The following is a 23,428-nucleotide window of genomic DNA, read 5'->3' as shown; positions in this document are numbered from 1 at the left end:
AGATGATGCCAGAGTTAAAAAAAAACATTACTTTATTCAGCACACTTCCATTGCAGACACAAAATTAAGCAAAAAACTCGATTTCAATCTTTGGCCATGGTGGATTTATTCGACACTGTTTGACATAATTTCAGATAACACTTTTTCACGGTTTCTTGTAAGACATCTCTGTGTTTCCCTCTACCACTGTCTACTCCCATCTCCGTCAACACCCACCGGCTGCCTTTTTTAGAATACAGCTTGGAACAGGACTGCCAGACAGCTGGAGTCGTGAGACGAGGATTTCTTGTAGTCATTACTGAATCAACAGTTTTCCACCTCCACGATAAGCCAATCCTCCTCCGTGTTGTCTTTATTGGCCTCTGAAAAACTTCTGACCTGTTGACTCCAGGCCTGGCTCAGCTTATTATGATGGTTTGTTGTTGTTGTTAATTGAAATACTATCTGGTATCAACACTAGTCTTGGGAATTGGTTCCAAAATGTATCAGACTTGTTGATTCGTTAAGCAACGTGCATTTCAGTTTATAAATCTTTTAAGATTACACCTCAGTAAGATTTTAGCAGTCCACAGAAAGTTTTACCTCACATTACATCACATGTGAAGCAGCACGTCAACAAAGTCCAAAAGAGTGGATTATGACGGACCTCAACAAACGATCTAAAGTTAGGCCTAACCTCAGTATAAAGCATACCGACACAGGAATGGAGGAATCATGTCCATTGTGACATTTACCTCAACACAGTGTGAATTGAGGGAATGCTGTTTTCCGATGTGCTGCAGTCTCCTGTTCGTAAAAACAGCCCTTCCTCAGCTGTAGTAACGTCTTGTCTTGTCTTGTCGCACTCAGGTACAAAACACAGTTGAGCTCACATATGCATTTATATAGAACTTAACAAATCATGTCTACAAATATTTCTAATACATTTTTGTAAGATACAAGTTCAGAGATCTCCCCTCCACCCAGTTCCTTCTCGGAGTCCCTGTCCTGCAGAAACTCAGTTCACTTTAGGGATGAAGGGTGAGATGAATGAGGAGAAGGTGGAGGAAAGTCTCTGTGCATAGACAAGATTTGTGATGAAGGGGTTACAACTCTTTGCAACAGTTTAGTCACCAGTGCTAAGGTTTATTTGATATTAGTATATACTCTGAAGTGTTGCTGATACATTTTTCTTTCATTTATTGAAATAATCATGGTTTGTATATTTCTTCAGACTTTGGGAACAATAAATTGTAAAATGTCTAAAAATGAAGGATTAAAAGTGACTAAAGGTAGTCTGGAATTTTTTCAATATTGCTTTATAGATACAGATAATGAATGAGCCGATGTGTACTCAAATTTTCAATTTGGGATTTTTTTTATTGTAAAATCTCAGTAAATATACTGAATATGCTCCTTAAAAGATAAACCATCATCAAGAAAAAACCCACAGTATTTAAAAGTAGACACCAACCCCAATTTCAAGACCGTCTGTTGTGACAATTCTCCCAAACGATTAAGTTTTCACTGCTCTTGAGATGTAAAGAACATGAGTTCAGTTTTATCTGCATTACAAACAAGTTACAGTTCACTAAGCCATCTGGTACTACAAAGCATGGAGTTTTGCAATCTGCTTTTCAGATAACAAACAGAACCTCTTGTTGTTTAATAGACAATTTGGACATTTCATACATGTGGAGCTCCATTTTGACCAGTTTGAATTAGAGACACTCATCATCTCACAGTGCGTCTGATTCCTTTTGTGTTACCAACAATCTGATAAAAACTATCAACAACAGGAAGAAAACAAAAAAAGCCCCTGGTGATCACTCTTTAATGGTAGGGCTGCTTGCTCCAGTATTTTTTTCCCAATGAACGGATTTCATACACAGATATATTATCTCGGACAGAAAGGGCAGGATTTTTCCACAAATAACAGGCTCCAGAGACAAAAATAAAACATAGCCTTTTGACTTTTGTATTTATCACATTGTTCTCTCTCCCTGTGTAATGGGTCATCTTTGTTGGAGATTGGTGGGTTGGAGTCTTGAGATCATACAATAATCACAAGATCACAGTGAAGTGACTCCTGTTGGAAACTGTTTTGTAAAGTAGTGGCTAGTGGACACATTTGTATGGTGGCCCTGAGGGCAAAACACAACTACAAGAAACAGGACAACATTACAGAAAACACATTTCCCAAAAAACAACATCATGTCTTAAAACTGAAAACGTCGGGACAAAACCTCTTGTTTCTGATTGGACAGAACCTGACAGCTCGACATCATTCCCTGTTTCTATAACTATTACTCAGCTGAGTCCCTGCACACATTTTAAACTGAGTTGGAGGGAATGGAAGAAAGGATTGATATAATCATGTGGTCGTGCTTCTTTTTTTGTTATGTTTTGCCCTTCAGGGCCACTATATTTGTACCAGAATTATAAATTGTATACATTCATATCAATCATCTAAAATAAGTAAATCAAGACGAATCCCATGCTGAATGTTCAACTTTATGTCAAGACATCTTAAAGTGGGAGATACTGCAAGTGACTGCTTCCTAGCTAAGAAACCACCTGACTTTTTCAGTTCCTCTCAGTCAATTTGCATTACATTCTTTACCACATTTTGATCCCACACCACTGTAAAGAGGTGAAAATATCTGCCTGCCATCGTTGAGCATCTACCCACTTTGCTTTTATATTCTACCTTCAGGTTTTATGAGCATCAGAAGACGGACAAAGACATTTTTTACAACAAAAGCTCTGCCTCTGTATCCTTGACATCCCCTCTGAGTTACCTGCAGCTCTACGATAAGAAGAGAACACACTACCATCAACAATGATCCTTATGACTTTCACAAAACAGCCAGCACCACCCTATCTATCTCCACACTCCTAGTGGGTCATACAATAACAGCTCTTGCTCCTCCAACTGCCTGTAATTCTCATCTTTGCTGACATGGGCTGATGGAGGAAGGACAAGAGCACGACACACAGGCCTGCAAGAATCTCAGCCAACAAAACCACAAGAGTTAGAGCTGCATCCTGGCAACACAGCACACACTGTGTTCTCCCAGCCACATACAGAGAGAGAGGGAGGGAGGCAGCTTAGACAATGAGGCTGCCTCATTACTACTGTTTATCTGAAGCTGGATTAATACTCCAAAACACTGCTCTCTTCTTTGTTAGAGAGAAAGCATGAGCTTCTTCTTTCAGGGCATTTGCATACGGAATTTTTTGCATTTAACTTTTTTCCTCTTGTTAAACAGCCACGGTGTCAGCACGTGACTGTGTCCCACCTACTCTTCACCATTCAAGTGTTTTCATTTAGTTCTCATGGACGATGATAATCTGTTGGAGTTCAGACTCTCCCTGTTGTCAGAAACTATTTTTTTCTTTCAGTTTTTCAGTCAGACCAGCTGCAGAAGAGCAAGAGACACTTTTTTTTTTAACTGCCTCGCTTCACACAACAAACCTTTTTTCCAGTTCGTAAGAGAATTATGATTGATGTAGGTTTATCAAATGCTCCCTGCATAAATTAGGAGTGAGCCAAAGTATGCAGAGGCTTAGATCATAGCTCCCCAAAACTTTCAAGAAAAAGTTGTACGTAGGTTAGTTTTTAAGACAGAACCCTTTTTTTTGGGGGGGGGGGGTATTTTACTCGACTTAATTTTTGTTTTGAAGAGACTTCTGTTGATAACTCAGTTTAAGGTTAAATACTTCTGAGAAGACTTACCTAGAAAACAAACCATTAGCAGCTCAGCTCGCAGTCTGTCCTGAATTCCTAAGTTGACCAAACAGAATTGAAGAGAACCTGAATTTTTAACATGTCTCTGCTTTTTTTCGACTTTTTTTTTTCATTTTGATTACCAGTCCTGTTTATTTGTAGAGGAGGGAACCTCCTGATTATAAAAACAATTCAGCTCCAGATACACTGTACAGGTGTTGATTGTGTTGATTGTGAAAATAAATGATTCCACAAAATAAATTGACATTGAATTTTGAACAGGAAATAGAAATAATGTTAACTTCTTGTTGGCAAAGTCTCCCAACCTCTCTCCATCAAACAATTTCCGACCTGCGGCTTATCTCCTCAAGGCACAGAGAACTTTTTGGTGTCGACTGCCATCCAGATGAACAGAGCTTACTGCCACAGCAACTGCAGCCTCAGCCAGTAGACTGACTTCAACCCAGCTGTCTCTTACTGTCTCTGTCAATTTCTCTAGATTGTTATTCCCTGATCCTGTGATCTGCCCTGTCTCTACACCCTCTCTCACTCAACTGCTCCTCTGCAACTTTACATTTGTATGCAAGCCCAAGTTGTGCACAAAGCTGTTTCATTTTATGATTATAGTTGCATCAGAGCATGAGAAGAACTTCTGGAACAACTACTTCCTGCATGAAATAGACCCGGTGACAATATCATACAAGGCAAACTGCAAGTTGTGAATTTTACAAGCAGTCTTAGGTTGACACTTAATTGTTCATTGTTCACAAGGTTTAAACCCAGAGCCAAATTACTTGCAGAGGTCTTTCCATTTTAAAATCACCGAGCCAGTGGATTGAAACAAGTAAAACGCTCACTAAAGAAGCTTCAGGATCAAAAGGATAACATTTACCCATCATCTGAAATTTGGCTGAAGACACATCAGGTCTGTAATCACTAATTTGTATCCATCATCCTGAATGCTGCTAAAACACAAATAACATAAAGAGCTGAAGGAGTGTACAACAAGCAGGATTAAAGGAAGAAACCAAGCGACAACCTCAAGCATCAGCTTGAGGCTGGCTGCAGAACACCGTAAACCACATACACACCCATTCAAAAAAGACAATCATTGCCGCAAAAATAAAGATGTTTACAGCCTGATTTAAAAACAGTTTGGGTCTGAATAGATCATTTTTCTATCGGCACACACTGTACAGGGGAGGTTTATAACTCTGTATTTTCAAAGAGATTAAACTTACAAGTTTTGCGTGAATAAGAACTTGTAAGGACTTGATTGACAGGCGAGCACCCTGTAGCTGTTATCGAAAAGTCTAAAGGCCCACCTCTTTACCTCACACTCTCTTGGACTATTGGCTGTATTCAGCATTTCCAATATGGTATCTGCTGATGATTGGCTTCAAACAGCGCTCAGGAACAGATGGGTGATGTCACAGTTTCCAGTGTCATGGTATTGGCTCTCTTTTAGCATGGCTAAATTACCATGCTAACTTTCTTAGCAGAGCTAACCTGGTCGAGACCTTGAAACCGTACATGTGACATTAAATAAAACATAAATAAAGTAACAGAACAAAGCCTTGACCAAAAATTGGTCCTGATTCCCTAAAGGCTTGTTCCTTACAGTTTAACCTATATTGTCATCTCCATCTTAATAATTGTAAGTCCTTCCTTGTACTCCTCAAACAGTATTCAAGAGAGCTGTTAATATATAGTCTTTGCTAGGGCCAGGCCATTGCGATGCATATTCATATAATTGCCTTCTATACGGTTATCAACCAAGATACTTTTGTGAATGAACCATCAGAAAAAGTTCCAGTCTGTAGCTCTCTGTGTCGTTTTTCACCATCAGAAGAAAACATCTCACTGTCACTTATTCAGGACATTTAGTTCTTTGCTCACTAGATACATGTTTTTAGGGACTTGTTGTAACTGGCATCTTGTTTAATAATGAGAAGCCAAGCTCAGAGTCAGCTGAGTCTTATTACTGGGAATGGACGGGCTTTTTTTTAATCACCATAACATCACAGGTGAAAGAAAGCAAAAGATTAAAGTGCATATGACAAATTGGGTTGGTTGGGTAGTAGAGAATATATTTTCCTTTAGATCCTTTAAAATTAGGTAAATTATTTAATTGACATGTTTAGTTTAGGCTACTTTATGGCATTTGGGCATGATTTTCGAATACTTGAATATTCATTGATTTATTAAAAATTGAGAAGTTAATGGTCATATTATCTTATCTTAAAAATACAATTTCCCATTCTTACTGGTACAAGGTTGTAATAGAGTGGTTGTAACACATATGAAAGCTGTTTTCTGACCATATTTAACAACAGAAAGAAGAATGCTAACTGCATTAATAGCAAAAGAAGCAGAAAACATAAGCGAGAGTTGCTGGAAATCCAAGTGTACTGCTGTGACAGATCAGAAACTGAGAAAGTTGCAGAGACTGGGAATGCTCGGAAATCTAAACATACACGCCACGTTGCTGCATCCAACACCTGCATGAAGGCCGAGACTAACACTGGCAGTGCCTGACACCTCACCCCGGTGCCCGTTTAAGCTACTGCCACACCCATGGACAATTAATAGAACAGGAATGTAAACTTTTATAGTCTACACTTGCAGCGCACACTGTGAAGTGTTGTGTGAGTCGCTGTTGCCTCTAAATTTGTTTTTATTGGATCCAGCTTTCTCACAGCGGGTTTATAAGGATAAGTAGAGACCAAAATCATTAATATTCTGATCGTATGACTGAACTTTGAATTGATATACATAAAGCACACAGCATTTGCACAAACAACAACTGAAATACTATTTCAGTGTGGAGACACTGTACAAACATACAACATAAGAACTCATATATCCACGTTAGCTTCTGACCATACATAATCATCTTTGTTTTATGAGAGAATCTTAATCTGTAGGCATATACGAGTTTGACTTTAGCATCCATGTACACAGTATGCAAATACAGATAGAAAGACCAAAGGGCTGCTGGCTAAACAAAACTGTTTCAAAGGAGGGAATGATGAGAGCAAATGCCTCGGGAGCACTTCACAGCTCTAACCTTTCCTTCCATCTCATTGTGGACTATAACAACAAGAAAGGTAAAGCAGACTACTATAGGCTTATTTGCATTTATCAAGAAGTAGCTTTTATTTCCCATGCATGCACAGTCTCCCACCACATGTTTTGAGTGGGCTTATCAGTCTAGTTTATTAGGATGAATGTTTAATGCCAGGTGTGCATTAGAATAGAATAGATCTATGTTGTCATTGTTGTGAAGCAATGAAAGACAGTTTCACATCTCTTCACCTCAGCAGCATGGTAAAGAAGTCAACATTTAAAATAACATAATATAGCCTCCATTAGAAATAAAATTAAGCCATAATAAAATGATACATAATAAAAATAAGTTGGAAATAAAGAATAAGTTAGAAACAAGGTCAGAAAGACTGAGCTGCTTCACTGCCTTCCCTTTTAACAGCAAAGCTCTCTAGACTGCCCGGAGCACATGGGCTTAACTCGGATGACCTGTCCACGCAGTCAATGTGGATTAAGAATTAATACTTAATCAACTTTGCAGCACAGACCTCTAGTTTGGGATTTAACGTACATCGGGATGATCCACAGGCAGCACAAGCCACAGTGCTTAATTTAACTTCAGGTGGATTCAAACAAAGTCTAATTTAAGGCTACAGCCCACAGCCAGCATATTAGTTTATCTCTTACAAAAGTGCACAACCACATCGAGAGGCTACTACTGAGTTTCAGGATTACACTTTCAGAGAAAAGGTTGCAGCCTGTAAGCTGAGTAAAAATACATTCAAAGCAAGTGCTAACATACTTAGAGTCAAGCCACTGGCACCAAGAAAAGCTCGAGTGCACTTCACTAATCGCTTAATTGAAGCTGCAGATTACATGACAGGCATCCTGATGTCAAATAGACGCAGAGACCGTCAACATCACAATAAGGCTTTTACTAATAAACAGGTCCATCCACACATGAGGGAGACAGCGATAACAAGACCTGTTATAATGATACAATCCATCACTTACCTTGCTCCATCAGCAGGACAGTCACTCCGACCAGTATAGCCCAGTACACGGGATTTTTCATCTCTAGCGATTGGATTGGCCACCGCTGTTCAATGTCGTCCTGGAAATAAAAGCCCGAGTCTCACAAAATCCCGAAAAGTGCGTTTCTTCAAGTCCGCGATCCTCCTGTGTGACTGTATAGCATCCACCGACACGCTCCTCAGTGAGCCTGCTTCAGTTTTGAGCCTATTACCAGCGCTGGTGGGGGAGCCGAGGAGCGGGGGGGCGGGGCGGGGGGTACAGCCAGAGCGTTTAAAGACAACTACTACCGATTATTTTTGAAGTACTTGACCCGTGAGGGCCCAGGGATGCTTCTGTTGTTCACAGCACTTTTAAATTGAAGGGATCCAAACAGTATCTGACCCAGTCGCTCTGTAAGGTGGCTTCACAAGTAGGCGCTGCAGTCCGCAAAATGATCAGACTTTACAGTTTACAGTGCGATTTTTGTTTTTATTAGCATAAGATATTCATGTAGTGCCATATCAGGGTGCAATAGTTTTCAGTTAACAGTTAGGAAAAATCAGATTAATTCAGGTTTCTCTTTTCTATCTTATTTTATTTATCTAAATAATGAATATTAGGCCTAACCTTTATATTTATAGTCAATTTCTATCTATCTAGTTAGCTAACTAGTTATCTAGCTATATGCCATTTACTTCCATTTGACACTGCCAATTAAATGTTCTCATTGAGGTCGCTTATTTGTTGAAAAAAAACTGTTAAGTGAAATAAAAATAAAAAAATGCTGCATTTCTAAGACCCTGGGAAAAGCTTAGAAAAACAAAGATCATATTAATTTTTGATCAACAAAATATTTATTTTATTGGGCAACAGAAATTAGTAATTAATGGTATATCCTTTCATGTATCTTAACATACTCTTAACCAGTCTGGGGGGGGCTCTTGGATTTAGCTATAGCAGATAAAACATTTAAAAATGCCTTCTCTGGTGCCCCTTCAGTGGAAAACAGATAACAGTTGTTCTTCCAGCAGTTGCCCCTGTAAAAGACACAACTTAATAGAGTGCCCTCTGGATGCCATTTCAGTCGATAAAATGTTAAAAAGTGCCCTGTGGTTGCCCCTCCAGTGAATTAAATCTTTTTTTTGTCATTCAAGTTTTTATTAACTTTTCAATGTTTTACAAATAAAACAATAATGAAAGAAAAGAAAAAAATGAAACAGAAATACAAAATACTGGGATACATTGCACAGGCCAGACAGACAATCACAAACATAGGATAAAGGATACATATACAGACAGGACATCCGTACAAAGAGATAACGAGAAACAGAAACGTGACTGGAATAATACAGTGTTAGAGCAATAGTTATACAGGAGATCCTGATACTATTGGGATCTGCACAGTGTCTTGGTCAGTTTTTATGCGAGCCCAAAAGCAGTCCCAGGAGGTGGTCCCACCTTCTGTATTACCTTTTAATCTGTTCAGCATGGATTCGTAAGATGCTGTCTCTATCATTGCATCTACCCAGTCTCTCAGTCTTGGGCTTGTGTCAGATTTCCAAAGTCTTAAAATAATTCTGGATGCAGTGATCAAACCAACCATAATGATAGAAAAAGCACTCTTTGAAACATTCTGTATTTGAGATCTATCACCCAGAAGACATAGATCTGGGGTCAAAGGGATCTTTGAACCGAACCAGCTGCTCAGAACTCGAACAACTTTACTCCAAAAAGGTGCAACCAGAGAACACTCCCAAATACAGTGGAGGAAAGTTCCAACCTCTGTTTTGCATTTCCAACAAAGGTTGTCCTTTAACAGTTTCATTCTGTGAAGTCTTGATGGGGTGTGGCAGTACCTGTGCAAGATCTTATATTGTATGAACTTCCCTCAAGCTTCATTTATATATTTTCCACAGTCCGACAAAATGTTCAGCCATCTATCCCGTGTAAATTCTTGTCTTAAATCTTGCTGCCATATAAGTTTCACATTAGATGACTCACCACCTATTGCACACCCAATCAGTTCATAAAATTGGGAAGCCGTGTGGCACCCCTGCGGCATGTCAAGATAGTCCAAAATGTAGTTTTCTACGATTCCTCCTAACTTACATTTAGAGGTTATACAGCTTTTCATTTGTAGGTATTTCCAGAAATTATCCTTAGTCTCCAATTTAAAAATTTGGATCAAGTCAGCAAATGATATAAACTTTCCATCTTTATACAAGTCTCCTATCGTAAGGATACCGCTTGAGTGCCACCGCCTCCAGTACACAGGTGCTTTCCCAATACAAATACTAGGATTGTTCCATAAGGATGTGTATAGCTGTACATAGTGTGGTATTTTCAAAATACCGTGTGCTTTCATCCAGACCTCTCTGAAGTGATTAAGAATTGGATTTGCTGTGTCTACTTTCTGAGTTATTCTCTCTTTTGGAGTAAATGGTAAACATAATTCAGTCTCAATATTCAACCAATCTACATTTTTTCCGTCCTGTTCCCAAGACTTAGCTATTTTGGCCATTTCAAATGACAAATAGTATCATCTTGGATCCGGTAGTCCCATTCCTCCTTTCCCAGTGAATTAAATCTATAAAAAGAAAGTGCAATCTGGATGCCCTTCCACCAAATAAAATGTGAAAAGGTGCCCTGATTAGTTCATTTAGAAAAGTGCCAGATAGATGCCCTTAAAATAAACAGTGCCCTTACACATGAGTTTGAAACATGTAAGGGTAGAACATAAAAATTATCCTTATTCACCAGTGGATAAAATGCAGAAATGTTCCCCATGGATATTCTTCTACTTCATGTGAAAAACTGAATCTGGATGCACTTCCAATTAAAAATGTAAAAAAAAAGCTATCCTCTGGGTTCCTCTGCAGTAGTTCGAATGAAAAAAGTGCCCTATGGCTATCTTTGTTGTGACCTTAATTTTAAAAAAGGTGTCCTCTGGGTGCCCTCCTGATGAATTAAATGTAAAAATCAAAAAGTGTCATCCGGAGGCCCTTCCAGTGGGGATCATGTGAAGCAGTGCCTTTGGATGCCTCACTTCAAATGTGAATAAAAATGGCCCTCTGGGTGTCTTTCTGGTGGAAAAATGCAACAAAAAAGTGCCCTTAGTGCATTTACCATTAAAAAAAAGTGTCAACTGCGCCTCTTCAGTGAGTAGAATGCAAAGACGTGCCTTTTGGAATCCCTTCTTTCAAATTAAATGTAAAATAGTGGAATCATACAGTCCCTGAGTGGATGAAATTTAAATAAGTGCCCTCTGGCTGCCTCTCCAGTGGACCGAATGCAAAAAGTAGATGGAAGTTATTCATTTTAGTGAATAAAAAGTGCCCTTGGTAACTTACCCTTATTTCACATGTTTGGTTGTCATGCAGGGTTTGTGAAGTAAGTCTAACACCACTGAAAGTCTTCTTTCATTTAAGTGTTTAATCAGTTAATTTTACAATTTGATTTATATTGAAATACTCAGTTTTAAATGAACTTGTGAAAATAATATCCAACCGTACAAGAAGGTGGGCTTCAGGCTGGGAGTTTAATTTGTTTTTTCATTTATTATGTACCAATAACTTTGTGTTTTCCCTTAACATCATTGAATTTCCACCACCATGCTCACAAAAATATTCACCATATTGCAGGGAATTAATTATTATATTCTCTACATGTCCTGGGAGAGGACCCCCAACCCCTCTCTTGATACTTTTACCTCAGTATGTTTGAATTAACCCTAAACTGTAAGTATCAAGAGTTTGTATTTTTCAAGCCCCTGCACCTCAAGCCGCCTGAGTATGCCACTGCCTGACAGCCTGCCGTTCAAAATCATTCAGTAACTTTGTATTCCAAAGACAGTCCCTGCTGCAGTTTGGGATTTGCTTCTCAGTCCTTTGGCATTTCGATAAAAGAGAAGAAAGCCACAGGACAAGGATACTAGATTCACTTTAGTTGACTGTATTTTACCAACATTGCTACGGATCACTTTGAGTGATGCTTTTGGCATCAGTGAGTTGAGAATCATGACCACCTGGTCTGTGGTGAGGTCTACGCTGGAGGTGTACCACTGTGGAGAAAGTAGTTTCAGGCAAACTTAATTGAGAATTGGACAGCCTGTGCCTGATTGTATTTCCAGCAATAATGTCCCAGCCGGTTGCATACCTAGCTTGTAGTAAGGGTTGACCTCTCGTCATGTAGTTTCCCTTCCGTAGAGGACTTTAAAGAGATACGGAAGGAAGAGACCATCAACTGTATCAAATATGGATGTAGCCTCAGTGACGTCAGCAATTGGTTTCTGAAGTTTCACAGCCCATCGTGGTTGGGAAAACTGCCTCAGCCTAACTTTTGGTTGAGCTAACTACGCACAAGCAAAGAGATGAAGTTGAGGCGAACCTTTAGCCTCCTCAGTAACAGCTACAATGTGCCCGCCTGTTGGTCAAGTCAGCTGTGTCATTAGAGAAATGAGCAATTCAGACCGAAATAGTTTTTTTTTATCAGCCTGTAAATATTTGTATTATTGCTGTAAGTGTGGGCTTTTTTGAATGGTGAGTATCGGGTTTCCAGAATTTCCAGCCGACACTCAAGTGTTGTCACTGTCGGGCATATTTGGTGTAATAACAGTATATTGATAATGAAGGTGGCGTTATGTGGCCTCCCTGCCTGGTGTGGTGCTGTTCTCTTTTGAGTGTACTCTTTTGTTTTCCTCCTCTTTCCTGTGCTACAGTGTCCACCGCGGATTGGACTGAAAGTTGATGGCATTCATTTTAAAGAGTGGAACGCTGAGCAGTTCTTGGTCCCCCTTCCCCAGTTCCAACCGTTGACTGTAAGGGATGTAATATCTGTGACGTCACCCATCCGTTCCTGAGCGCTGTTTTGAAGCCAATCGTCGGCGGGAACAATATTGGTAATACTGAACTCAACCAAACTTAGTGTGACGTGCAGTTTATAACACTTCTGCATGGGCTTCATATTTTGAGACCGGAGGATGCCGCTTGGTTCTAACGTGTCAATGTAGTTGGTGTGAGTGGTAGACTTGAATCACAACCTGTTTTTGTGGTTTTTTTTAAGATATTTTGACTGATTGTAAATAGTGTATATATCTTTTTCTTGAAAACTAAAGCAGTCCTAACAGAAAGGTAGAGGAGAGTTGCCTTTTCTTTTGTATATTTTTTTTCTCCAGTTTTTTTTTCTTCTGTTATGTAGGTAGGCAAGTCTTTGTCTTTTCTTTAGCTTATTTATAATAGTGTGCTTAGCAAGAAGTTGCTTTGTTTTTTGTTTTGGGCTTGACTCTCTTGACTCCTGTGTACAATATATTGACACTCTTTGGACTGTAGAGATTTGCTTGTTTTCTGTCCTTGGGAGTGAAGAAGGAGAGGGTCATTTTATGTTGTGCTCTGGTTTCCCTTAGGCCAGGTGTGGCACAAGGAACTGCTGTTTTTAGCACTTCTGCATTGGCATCCTGTCTCATGGCTGGGGGTTGCTGCTTGGAAGAGACATGAGGACAGGACATTTGGCATGTTAACCAAATGAGAAATTCTTCCTTTCACATCCAGGGGACTCCTTATTAAAAACATAATTCTAAGCTCTAGTTTGTTTCTCGTGTAGATGTAATCTTAGTTTCATTTGTTAGCTGTAAATTGTTAAACCTGGCTGATAACTATTTTTTTTCCCTATGGTTGTTAGTATTTGATCATTTAATTAGGGCCCAAGCACCAAGATTGTGAGGACTCTCTTGGAATGCAAGGAATTATTATTATTATTTTACAGTAATTAATTGCTTCTTGGTGGGTTTTAACATGATAGAAAACTCATCATATTTTGCACACCCAACATTCATTCTGAAAATTTAGATATTTTAAGGGTCTTGAGCAAAAACCTCAAAATAATCTGCTCCACAACGCCGCCCTAGAGGTTTCAAATAACCCTCTCCATAAAGCTTTTTTTGGCCTACATGTACAATAATGGATGGCTGTGTATATTCCTGACATCAAGACCTACAACAAATCCTCTTGCAAAAACTGAATGTCAAAACTGATCCCAAACCTAGGGTTTCTATTTAAATGAACTCCACTTAAAGGTTTGATCTGATCAACTTCAACTAACCTCAGCGTGTTGTAGACACATTGAAGATTAAAAGTTGTTCAAAGCTTGAATCTTTGGGCACAGCTATGCTGAGCTCTCAGATGTTTCGCCATAACCAGAAAGTAGAGAGGAAGGAGTTTTTTCTCAGCCATACATGCTCCAATCTCAGCCAAACTTCATATGTATGTAAAGGGTCTAGGCCTTAACATATTTATATGCATGGGAATATTTAACCACAGTCATAGTGCCCCCTAGCTGCAGCAGGAAAGATCATGTTTCACTTTGTAAAATTAATTTCCAGTATTTTAAAACATATCTGCATCATTTTTGATCAGGATATCCTTAAGATGTTGTTTTTGATGGATTATGATTAAAGAACCTTTTTTTTCTGAAATAAAAATGCCTCTAGAGTCATCAAATGCTGTAAACAATATGTTACAATGGGATTATAGTGCTTTGGATATTCAAAATAATCAGACTCAGCCCACTTACAATCCAAACCTTAATTTTTTTTATCATAGTGCTGTTGCAGCATAACACATGCAGTGTTGTTTAATATACATTCAGTTGATAGGCCGGGCTTCATATTTTCAGCTTTCACTATTTCCAATAGATGGCACCATTTACCCATTCTGATCAGACAGGGAAAAAGCAAAAAGTTATTATAACCAAAGGGATACTATTTGCTGAAGACCAATGTGTCTTTGTAATGCAACTCAAGATAAGGGTAACCATTCTAAAACCATTTTCTGTGTATTTCTTTAATGTATCATCTTTAAAAAGGACATTGCCCCAAAAAGTGATTTTACTGATGATTATCATGTCCCAGACTTAGTTAATCTGACAGAAATATCTATCTTCTAAAATGTTATACATGGGGGAAAACGTAATTTTCGGGGGTTTATTTTTACATATTTGTCACATAATGCACACAAACCCCTATATTAGGGATTACAGTTTTGAAAAAAATATACTTTTTATATAATTAATGAACAGGACTGATTTTGGTAAATGATTTGACATGTTGAAACTCGAGAATAATATTAATGTAAATTAACTTCATTACCCATTTCCAACGTGGCAACATTTGAGACTTAATGTTTCAAGTGTCTTTTCTTTGAAAGGGTTATAATGATTAAACTAATGGGGATCATACTTGCTCATAATTGCTGCACATGCTTGGCTGCATCACAGACCCATTCTGCTGAACATCCTGCTGCTGCAACAGGTCCGACTTGCATTAATGTGGGAGGGCCAATTCATCGTCACTTGTAGCTTTAATTTTCTTTTAAAATCTGCAACATATGAACACATTAGTTTTATTTTCTATGATTCATGGATTCTCGTTATAATTACATTAATCTGATCAACAGTGTTAATTTTTGTTGATTTTATTGTTGGTGTAAAGATAAACAACAAACTGCTTCTTTATATGATGCTATCACATTTTGTGATCAGACTATCCTGTATAAAGTGTTGATATGTGTCACTATATTGCACCATCAGTGCCAGTGTTACATGCTCCTCAGATCAGCGCTGTAACATGTAAATAAATATATAATAATGGGGGATACACCAGTGCATCATCACTCAGAGGTCCTGCAGGAGCCTCCTCTCTCCTTGATTCTTGTCTCCTCAATGCGCATTTGACAAATTTTGAAGATCCCTCATCATGGTGAAGGCAAAACAGTTTTAAGGGTCAGCTGAGGAAAGAGGGTACAAGGCAAGGCAAGGCAAGGCAGCTTTATTTGTATAGCGCATTTCATACACGAGGGCAACTCAATGTGCTTTACATTAACACATTAAAAGCATTGGAGACATTCAGACAAGCATAAAAGAACATAATTAAAATGACAAATATGATAAAACAGAAAAGAAAAGGAAAATTAGAAATATATTAAAAATTACATTAAAATTTTAATTTAAAGTGGGTTAAAATAATCTAAGATAGGAAGGCAGAGGTAAATAAAAAAGTCTTAATCTTTGATTTAAAAGAGGTGAGAGTTTGAGCAGACCTACAGCTTTCAGGGAGTGTGTTCCAGATATGTGGTGCATAATGACTAAACGCTGCTTCACCATGTTTCGTTCTGACTCTAGGAACTGAAAGCAGACCAGTACCTGATGACCTCAGAGGTCGAGGTGGTTCATAAAGTAGTAGCAGATCAGCAATGTATTTTGGGCCTAAACCATTCAGTGCTTTATAAACCATCAGCAGGATTTTAAAGTCTATTCTCTGACAGACAGGAAGCCAGTGTAGAGATCTAAGAACTGGAGTAATGTGGTCTACTTTTTTGGTCCTTGTTAGGACTCGAGCAGCAGCATTCTGTATGAGCTGCAGTCGTCTGATGGACTTTTTAGGGAGTCCTGTAAAGACCCCGTTACAGTAGTCTAGTCTGCTAAAGATAAATGCATGGACGAGTTTTTCTGCATCCTGCTGAGACATAAGTCCTTTAATCCTTGATATATTCTTAAGGTGATAGTAGGCTGACTTTGTAATTGTCTTAATGTGGCTGCTGAAATTAAGGTCTGAGTCTATGACTACACCAAGGTTTCTGGCTTGGTTTGAACATTTCATCATTGCAGATTGGAGCTGAGCAGTAACCTTTAACCTTTCTTCCTTGGCTCCAAAAACAATCATTTCAGTTTTTTCTTTGTTTAACTGAAGAAAGTTCTGGCTCATCCAGTCATTGATTTGTTCAATGCATTTACTCAGTGTTTGTATGGGACTATAATCCCCTGGTGATATGGTGATGTAAATGTGTGTGTCATCTGCATAGCTATGGTATTTTATTTGGTTGTTTCTTATTATCTGACCTAAGGGGAGCATGTAGATGTTGAATAGTAGAGGCCCCAGAATGGATCCTTGAGGTACTCCACATACGATTTTCATCCGCTCAGATGTGTATTTACCTATAGACACAAAATGGATGTGCAATGTAATAAAAAGCCCCCACAGTGTACCAGGCTGTTGCTTCATTTCAGTGAAACTTACGTAACATACATCGAAATAGAAACGTTGTTTTAGCAGGATGTGTTAATATCCTCCATTTCAAAAAGCCCCTGTTGAGTGCTGTTTCATTTAGGCAAGACGATGCAGGTTTATTTATAGAGCCCATTTCAGCAACAAGACAATTCAAAGTGCTTTACACAAAACATTAGAAGAGTCATTACAAAAGTCTGAAAAAAGCATGTCGAAAGAAAACATTAAAAAATCATTAAAGAACAGATTTAAACTTCATTAAAACAAGCCAATTAAGATCAAAGCAAAGAAGAAATTTAAACAGCAAAAACAGTCAGTTAAAATTTAATAATACAGATTTAATATGAGTATAAAAGTTACAGTGCAGTTTGTGTGATGATAAATAGGTATTGAGATCAATCGGTTAAAATGGTCTAATAAAAGGCAGCTGTAAGAAGGTGAATCTGTAACCTGGATTTTAAAGAAGTTTGTTCATATTTGGAGCATAAAAACTGAATGCTGCTTCTTCATGTTTGGTTCTGACTCAGGGGACAGAAGGCAGACCTGTCCCAGATGACTTGAGGGGTCTGAATAGTTCATAGTGAAAGAGAAGATACAAAAATGCATTTTGGCCCAAAACCATTCAGAGCATTACAAACCAGCTGCAGTATTTCAAACTCTATTCTCTGTCATACAGGCAGCCTGTGTAGAGACCTCAGACCTGGACTGATGTGACTCACTTTCTTGGTCTTAGTGAGGACTCTAGCAGCAGCGTTCTGAATCAGCTGTAACTGTCTGACTGAGTTTTTAGTGAGACCTGTAAAGACTCGGTTACAGTCATCAAGCAAGTTAAGATAGATGCATGGACCACTTTTTCCAGGTCCTGCTGGGGCATAAGGCAGTTAATCCTTATTTTTTTCTTAAATTGATAGTAGGCCGACTTTGTAACTGTCTTAAAGTGTTTTTTAAAACCCAGGTAAATAACAACACCCAGGTTTCAGGCTTGGTCAGTGGGTTTCAACTGTAACGCCTAAAGCCGCTAATTTATTTTTAATCTCTCCTCTTTGGTTTCAAAAACAACTACCTCAGTTTGTGTTCGTTCAGCTTGAGAAAATGAAGGCACCTCAGATCAGTGATTTGTTCAATACAATTCAGTCAACATTATTGCATTATTCACAAGGTATGTGTGTCTCCAGACATTAATAGTGCAGCAGTGAAACCGTTGCATCTTGCAGGTGGATTGCTCTATCACCCACACAGACTTTCCATCGTAATCAAACTTAAAACCTTTAGTTTTTAAACTCTGCCTCTCTCCTCCTCAATGTGTAACTGAGTGTCCCTGAGTGACAAAGATAGAAGACAGGAGGAGTCTGGCAGGTACTGGCAGATGAAGCCTGGTGTGGCAACTGGTCATACCTTGTATCTCAGCCAATTTTCATCCATTTAAGATGTAAAGCCATCACATGTTTTGTCCAGTATTGACTTATCTTCCACTAAGACCCTAGTAGTATTTCAAGATTTTTTAAATACACATCTACAAGTTAAAGTGATAGGACAAAGAGACACACTGACTTCGTGGTTGGATATGAATACAGATACAGATAATGGCGTCTCCATCACCCCTAAGTGACACAGACAGACAGACAAGTGAGGAGCAGACAGCAATGACAATAGGAAGGCGGGGGCAGACAGTGCGTTGATTTACCAACTGGCTGTAGAAGAGGAGAGTCAGGAGAAGCACAATGCTAAATCTTTCAAGTGGAATATTAAAAGCCCATGAGAACAGATTAAAATTATTCAGTTTCAATATAAAAGATCGATGAGTTTGACAACACTGACCCTGGCAGTTAAACAGTAGGCGTGTGATGTCTAGACGGTAGATTCAAATATGAAACCCTGCAGGAATGTTAGCTGTGTTTTATGAATCATGATCTGCTTACAGTAACATTTGCATACCTTGCTAATCTTCTTTGTTGGGACTGAAGAAAAGTATGTAAGGCCACAGCCCCGGATGCTCAGGCCAGGCAACGCCACTGCCCCTCTACAACCCCAACACGGTTGCAGCAGATGGCAGGTCAACATGTGTCTAGATCTGCTTGACACTTCTGCTTGATTAATGAAGTTTGTCCTTGCCACTGAAACTTGTTAAATGCAGCAAAGTGTTTTGCCCATGATTGATTAAGATGAGATCAGACTGAATCTCATCTTGATAATGGGTATTTTAAAAAATAGGAACTAAAAGCCCAGTCCTGACCTTGAAAATCAATGAATGTTTTTTTTCCATATATAAAGATTTACTGATTGACAACATTAATGATGGACTCCGACCTGATTCCCATTGAGAATCTTTGGGGTATTGTCTAGAGAAAGATGAGAAACACCCGACCCCAAAATACACCTCAGCAGTGCCCCAGGATTATAACTTTTAAATCCTTCTTTTAATAGATCATAAGAGATTATTCTAATAAATCAAGACACTGGATTTCTGATTTCCATGAGAGATGAGCCAGAATCACCTGAATTAAACAGAAGAAGGCTTCAATTATTTCATTTCACATGTCAAAAATGTATGAATGTACAAATGTTTACCTTATGGGGTGAAAATATTAACCCTTCTGGGATATCCTAATTTATTAAACAGCACATTCATGTGTGAGTGTGTGCTTTATCTATTGTTCATAACTTTCTTTATTTAAGCATTTTTTCCTTTTAACTGAAACTGTTGTGAACACAAAAGAAAAAGGACAAGCAAAATGTCTCAAAGGTTTGTGCCATGCGCCCTCTGCTGCCTCTTCATGAGAATGCAGCACTAAAGGGACCTCATCTCAGTGAACACAATCATCTTTATTTTTGCCTGCTGAACTTCAACAACATGTGTGTGTGTGTGTGTGTGTGTGTGTGTGTGTGTGTGTGTGTGTGTGTGTGTGTGTGTGTGTGTGTGTGTGTGTGTGTGTGTGTGTGTGTGTGTGTGTGTGTGTGTGTGTGTGTGTGTGTGTGTGTGTGTGTTAGCTCTGGGATTACGGGAGAGGGAACACACCTGTGCCAGTTTCTACTGACAAAAAAGAAATTGTAACCTTCATGGGTGCTTTGCTCCTACCAAGTTTTTCCTCTTGGGTTTTGCAACCTCACAATCTGATTGCAGCCTGGCTCTAATAAAAGAAACATACTGAAAGACATCTCCAGGGAATTTGGGTCTAATGTGCCCCTAACCTCCTGACCAAAGATGAGTCACGCACAGAAAACAACAGAAAGGAATGGCCTCATACCTCTTGAGGCTGAGCCTCCACAAAAGTGAAACCGTCCTATGGATCCCTGTGACTGCTGGTTGTATGCAGAAGTAAACCTAAGGGAATTTTCAACTCATCCATAAGTTCTGAAAACATTCTGGAGGTGACGAGAGTTCAGTTCAGATCTATGCTAGGAACTAGCCATGAATCACTGATATCTCCTTAACTAAATGAATTATTGTATTGTACTCCAGAATCACAGAAAGTTTTTACGTTTAAAAGACAAAAATCCCAAACAATTAGAAATTTGCAAAAATCTAACTTAAAATTATTTTTTTTAAAACACACATATAACAATAATTTCATGGCTGAATATTTGTCTGTAGGTAATGACTCTAGCCCCCAAACAGGATAAATCTGCTTCACAAAACACAATGTCAATGAAATGGTTTTCAGATCCCCTTAAATAATAGATCTAGGGTTAAAGAAACACTGAACATGTCACAGTTTTAAAGAAAAAACAGAAGTAGAGGACCCAAATTCAGACAAATACACCCCAAGAGATAATCATAAACATACTTGTTACAAAGTCCAACTGAATATCCAACAAAATCCACAAGAAAAAAACTCTTTTGAAACAATGGAGAATGCAGTGGAAGAGACAAGGGCTGTTTTTGAAACGGCCTGCTACATACTACCTACTAATGTAGTTGGCAATAGGTACTGCCTACTACATACTGCGTTGGAATTTAGTATGTAGTATGACTGTTCTGTTCGATCTGTGTTGCAGTATGCTGGGCCAGACGTCACTGGATTTCCAGTTTCGGAAAGTGGAGGTCAACAATGGCCAAGCTGATAGAGAAACTGCTTCTTTTGCATCCATTTATGATTTAAAAAGTTTAAAAAGAAGTGGTTTATATGGAATTTAATGATTTTCACAGCAGTGACAGTGCCCACGTCAAAAAAAGAAGAAAAAAGAAAAGGTGGAACGAGCGCTGTGCATTGTGGGAAACAGTATACGAGGCAGACTGGTCCGGTGCATACTGAGAAATTTTCCCGAATCAGTAGACATCCGGGGAGTCATGGCATACTGCAGATTTTGCTCTTTTTCACATACTGCATACTGAATTTTGGCCAAATCAGAACATACTGCTAGTATATTAGGTGGTTCCGAAAACAGCCATAGTTAACTGACAAAGACATAAGGGAAGCAGAGAAACTAAAAACACAAAAGAGTAATCAAACACAGGTGACACAGGTGAAACTAATCAGCGTGGGGCACACAGTCACAGAAGAAGGGACACAGGAAGTTAAACAAGACTTGACATCCTGGGTAAAAAGTACAACAAAATAAAACGCTAAACTGGCAAAAGCCTTTTTCGCTGCCTACCTGGAACTCGTCATCCAGGTCGACACTCCCTCTCACCTGCTAGGTTCTGCTGGTGACAGAGGCCTGGTACTCCCATCACCACACGATCCTACGTCACTGGCCAAACTTTTCTCTTTTGTTGTCCCCCTGTGGTGGAATGAATTACCTAAGTCCATGAAATCAACAGAGTCTCTCTCTGCCTTTCAGAAAAGGTTACAGACCCAGCTCCTCGCCCTCTTTGACTCATACCCACTTAAACCTGGCTCTTCTCCATAGTCTGCATAGTTTACATTCCCTTTCTACTTCTAAGGAACTTTTAAAGATTTCTCTGTGGAGTTTTATTTTTTCAAATTAGCTTTTCTCTTCTTCTAATTGGATCTTCTGTTTTTCTTACTTAAGTTTTTCATTTCCAGCTTCAAATAGTTGACATGTTCGCTCCTCTGCGAGGATTGAGTAAGAGGCCTTCTGCTGTCTTTTGCATGCTTGCGTGTGGTGGGTTGCTGTTCAAACACTCCTGGGGAGATTGTGCTGACTGACTGCTGTCTACATTCACTACTACAGGCGGGCTCTGTAGGTTCGAGGGTCCAACACACATGTAGATACAGGTGAGGGGAGTGGTTATGCAGCTTTATTATGGGGAGGTAGTGCTTCCGTTGATGCTGATTGGTCTATGATATTGGGGATTATGGGGTCTCTGCAATTCCTCTCTTAACCCCACATGAGATGCAAATGACTGTGGGTTTTTTTTTTTTCCAATCAAGTATCAGTGATGAATATGGCCCTTGTTTGATTTGGGTCAACCTCCTTTTACCACCTGCATTTTTAAGTGCAGGTCAAGCGGCAACCTCCGGTCTAAAAATATGAGTTCAATGCGGAAGTGCTAAAAGCTGCAGTTCATCGAGAATCCGCTTGAGGCTGGCTCCAGAAGTACCAGAAGTTACATAGGGGGGTGAATTTTTTTCTAACGTGGCAATTTCAAAGATATTGAGATTACGAGTCTTCCAATGAGAGGCACAGCTGCCTGCAGGAACAATGCAGCTGTTGGCTTGAAGGCTCAAACTCCGCCTCTTTACGTCACACTGGCTCCACAGCAGCAATTTGGCTGCCGCCGCCGATTTGCCTCAAACAGCTCTTCAGAAACAGATTGGTGACGTCATGGATACTACGTCCATATTTTATACAGTCTATGGTCCAAGTGCTCCACTATTTTAGCACTGATAGAATCTCTGGTCACTTTTGTGTGTTAAGTTTTATTTGTGTTAGCCTGCGATCAGACATGGCTGGAATCCCTTTAAAAGTAAACAAATTAACACCAATCCAGCATATGACACTGTGCTATAACTATAACTAATTGACATTAGACACTAACATTATAGTGTTAGCAAGCAGAGTCGGATCACTTTCAAAGTACTTAGCACTTTGTACCAGTTTGAAAGTTAAGGCTGTCACTGTGTGTTGTCGTTTTGTTACCGTTTCATCTGATGAGTAAGTCACCGTTATATAAACATGTCTTAGTCCATGATTTCACCTATCAATGTCACTGTTATTATTATACACTCTATACACGCTATACACTCACACTACATTACAGAAGGCTGCAGTTGTCACCGTACTATGACACATCTATCTGACACATTACCATATTTTGTGTACCTTTTTGTCGTTGTTCCTCGACAGTATCAGCAGTTAACATTAAACATTAACATTAAAAATGATGCTTCTCTCTGATTGGCTGCTTGAAGTGTAAACATCATATCTGTGACAATGTTTTGGTTACCTCTCCATGGTGCAACCAAACAATGACTTTGAAGTTATAAACTAACTAGTGTCAAGGTGTGGACTTTACACCCTAATAACAGACATGACTTATACAGAGCTGGGGCAACAGGCCGCAGGTCTTACTCCCTATATTAGCTCTTTTTCGCTTTTATTCACTCTCTTTGGAACTTTCCTGTTTTATCTGCACCCTACTCCTTTCCTATTCTCTCTGCACTTCATCTCCCTCCCCATTACACAATCTCCGTGAG

The 23,428-nt window shown here is 39.1% G+C and overlaps 1 protein-coding gene and 1 long non-coding RNA gene across 2 annotated transcripts in view; both read right to left on the bottom strand.

The window, feature by feature from the left end:
• The window catches only part of ntm (neurotrimin), a 645,049-nt gene extending 637,091 nt beyond the window's left edge, over window positions 1-7,958 (bottom strand). The window contains exon 1 of the mRNA XM_034684314.1: window positions 7,772-7,958. Within this exon, the coding sequence (XP_034540205.1) occupies window positions 7,772-7,832 (61 nt within the window). The 5' untranslated portion in view covers window positions 7,833-7,958. The remainder of the gene's footprint in view (window positions 1-7,771) is intronic.
• Window positions 7,959-14,412: 6,454 nt separating this feature from the next.
• On the bottom strand, window positions 14,413-21,540 carry LOC117813063. Its single transcript, XR_004631315.1, has 3 exons — window positions 21,459-21,540; window positions 15,003-15,141; window positions 14,413-14,478 (listed from the first exon to the last, which is right to left on the bottom strand). It is a non-coding gene; the product is annotated as an uncharacterized LOC117813063 (long non-coding RNA).
• Window positions 21,541-23,428: the final 1,888 nt, after the last annotated feature.

Source organism: Notolabrus celidotus, chromosome 5 (genome assembly GCF_009762535.1).
Source record: "Notolabrus celidotus isolate fNotCel1 chromosome 5, fNotCel1.pri, whole genome shotgun sequence".
Taxonomy (NCBI): domain Eukaryota; kingdom Metazoa; phylum Chordata; class Actinopteri; order Labriformes; family Labridae; genus Notolabrus; species Notolabrus celidotus.
The sequence above is the reverse complement of the archived record's forward strand: the minus strand, read 5'-3'. Positions and strand labels throughout refer to the sequence as shown.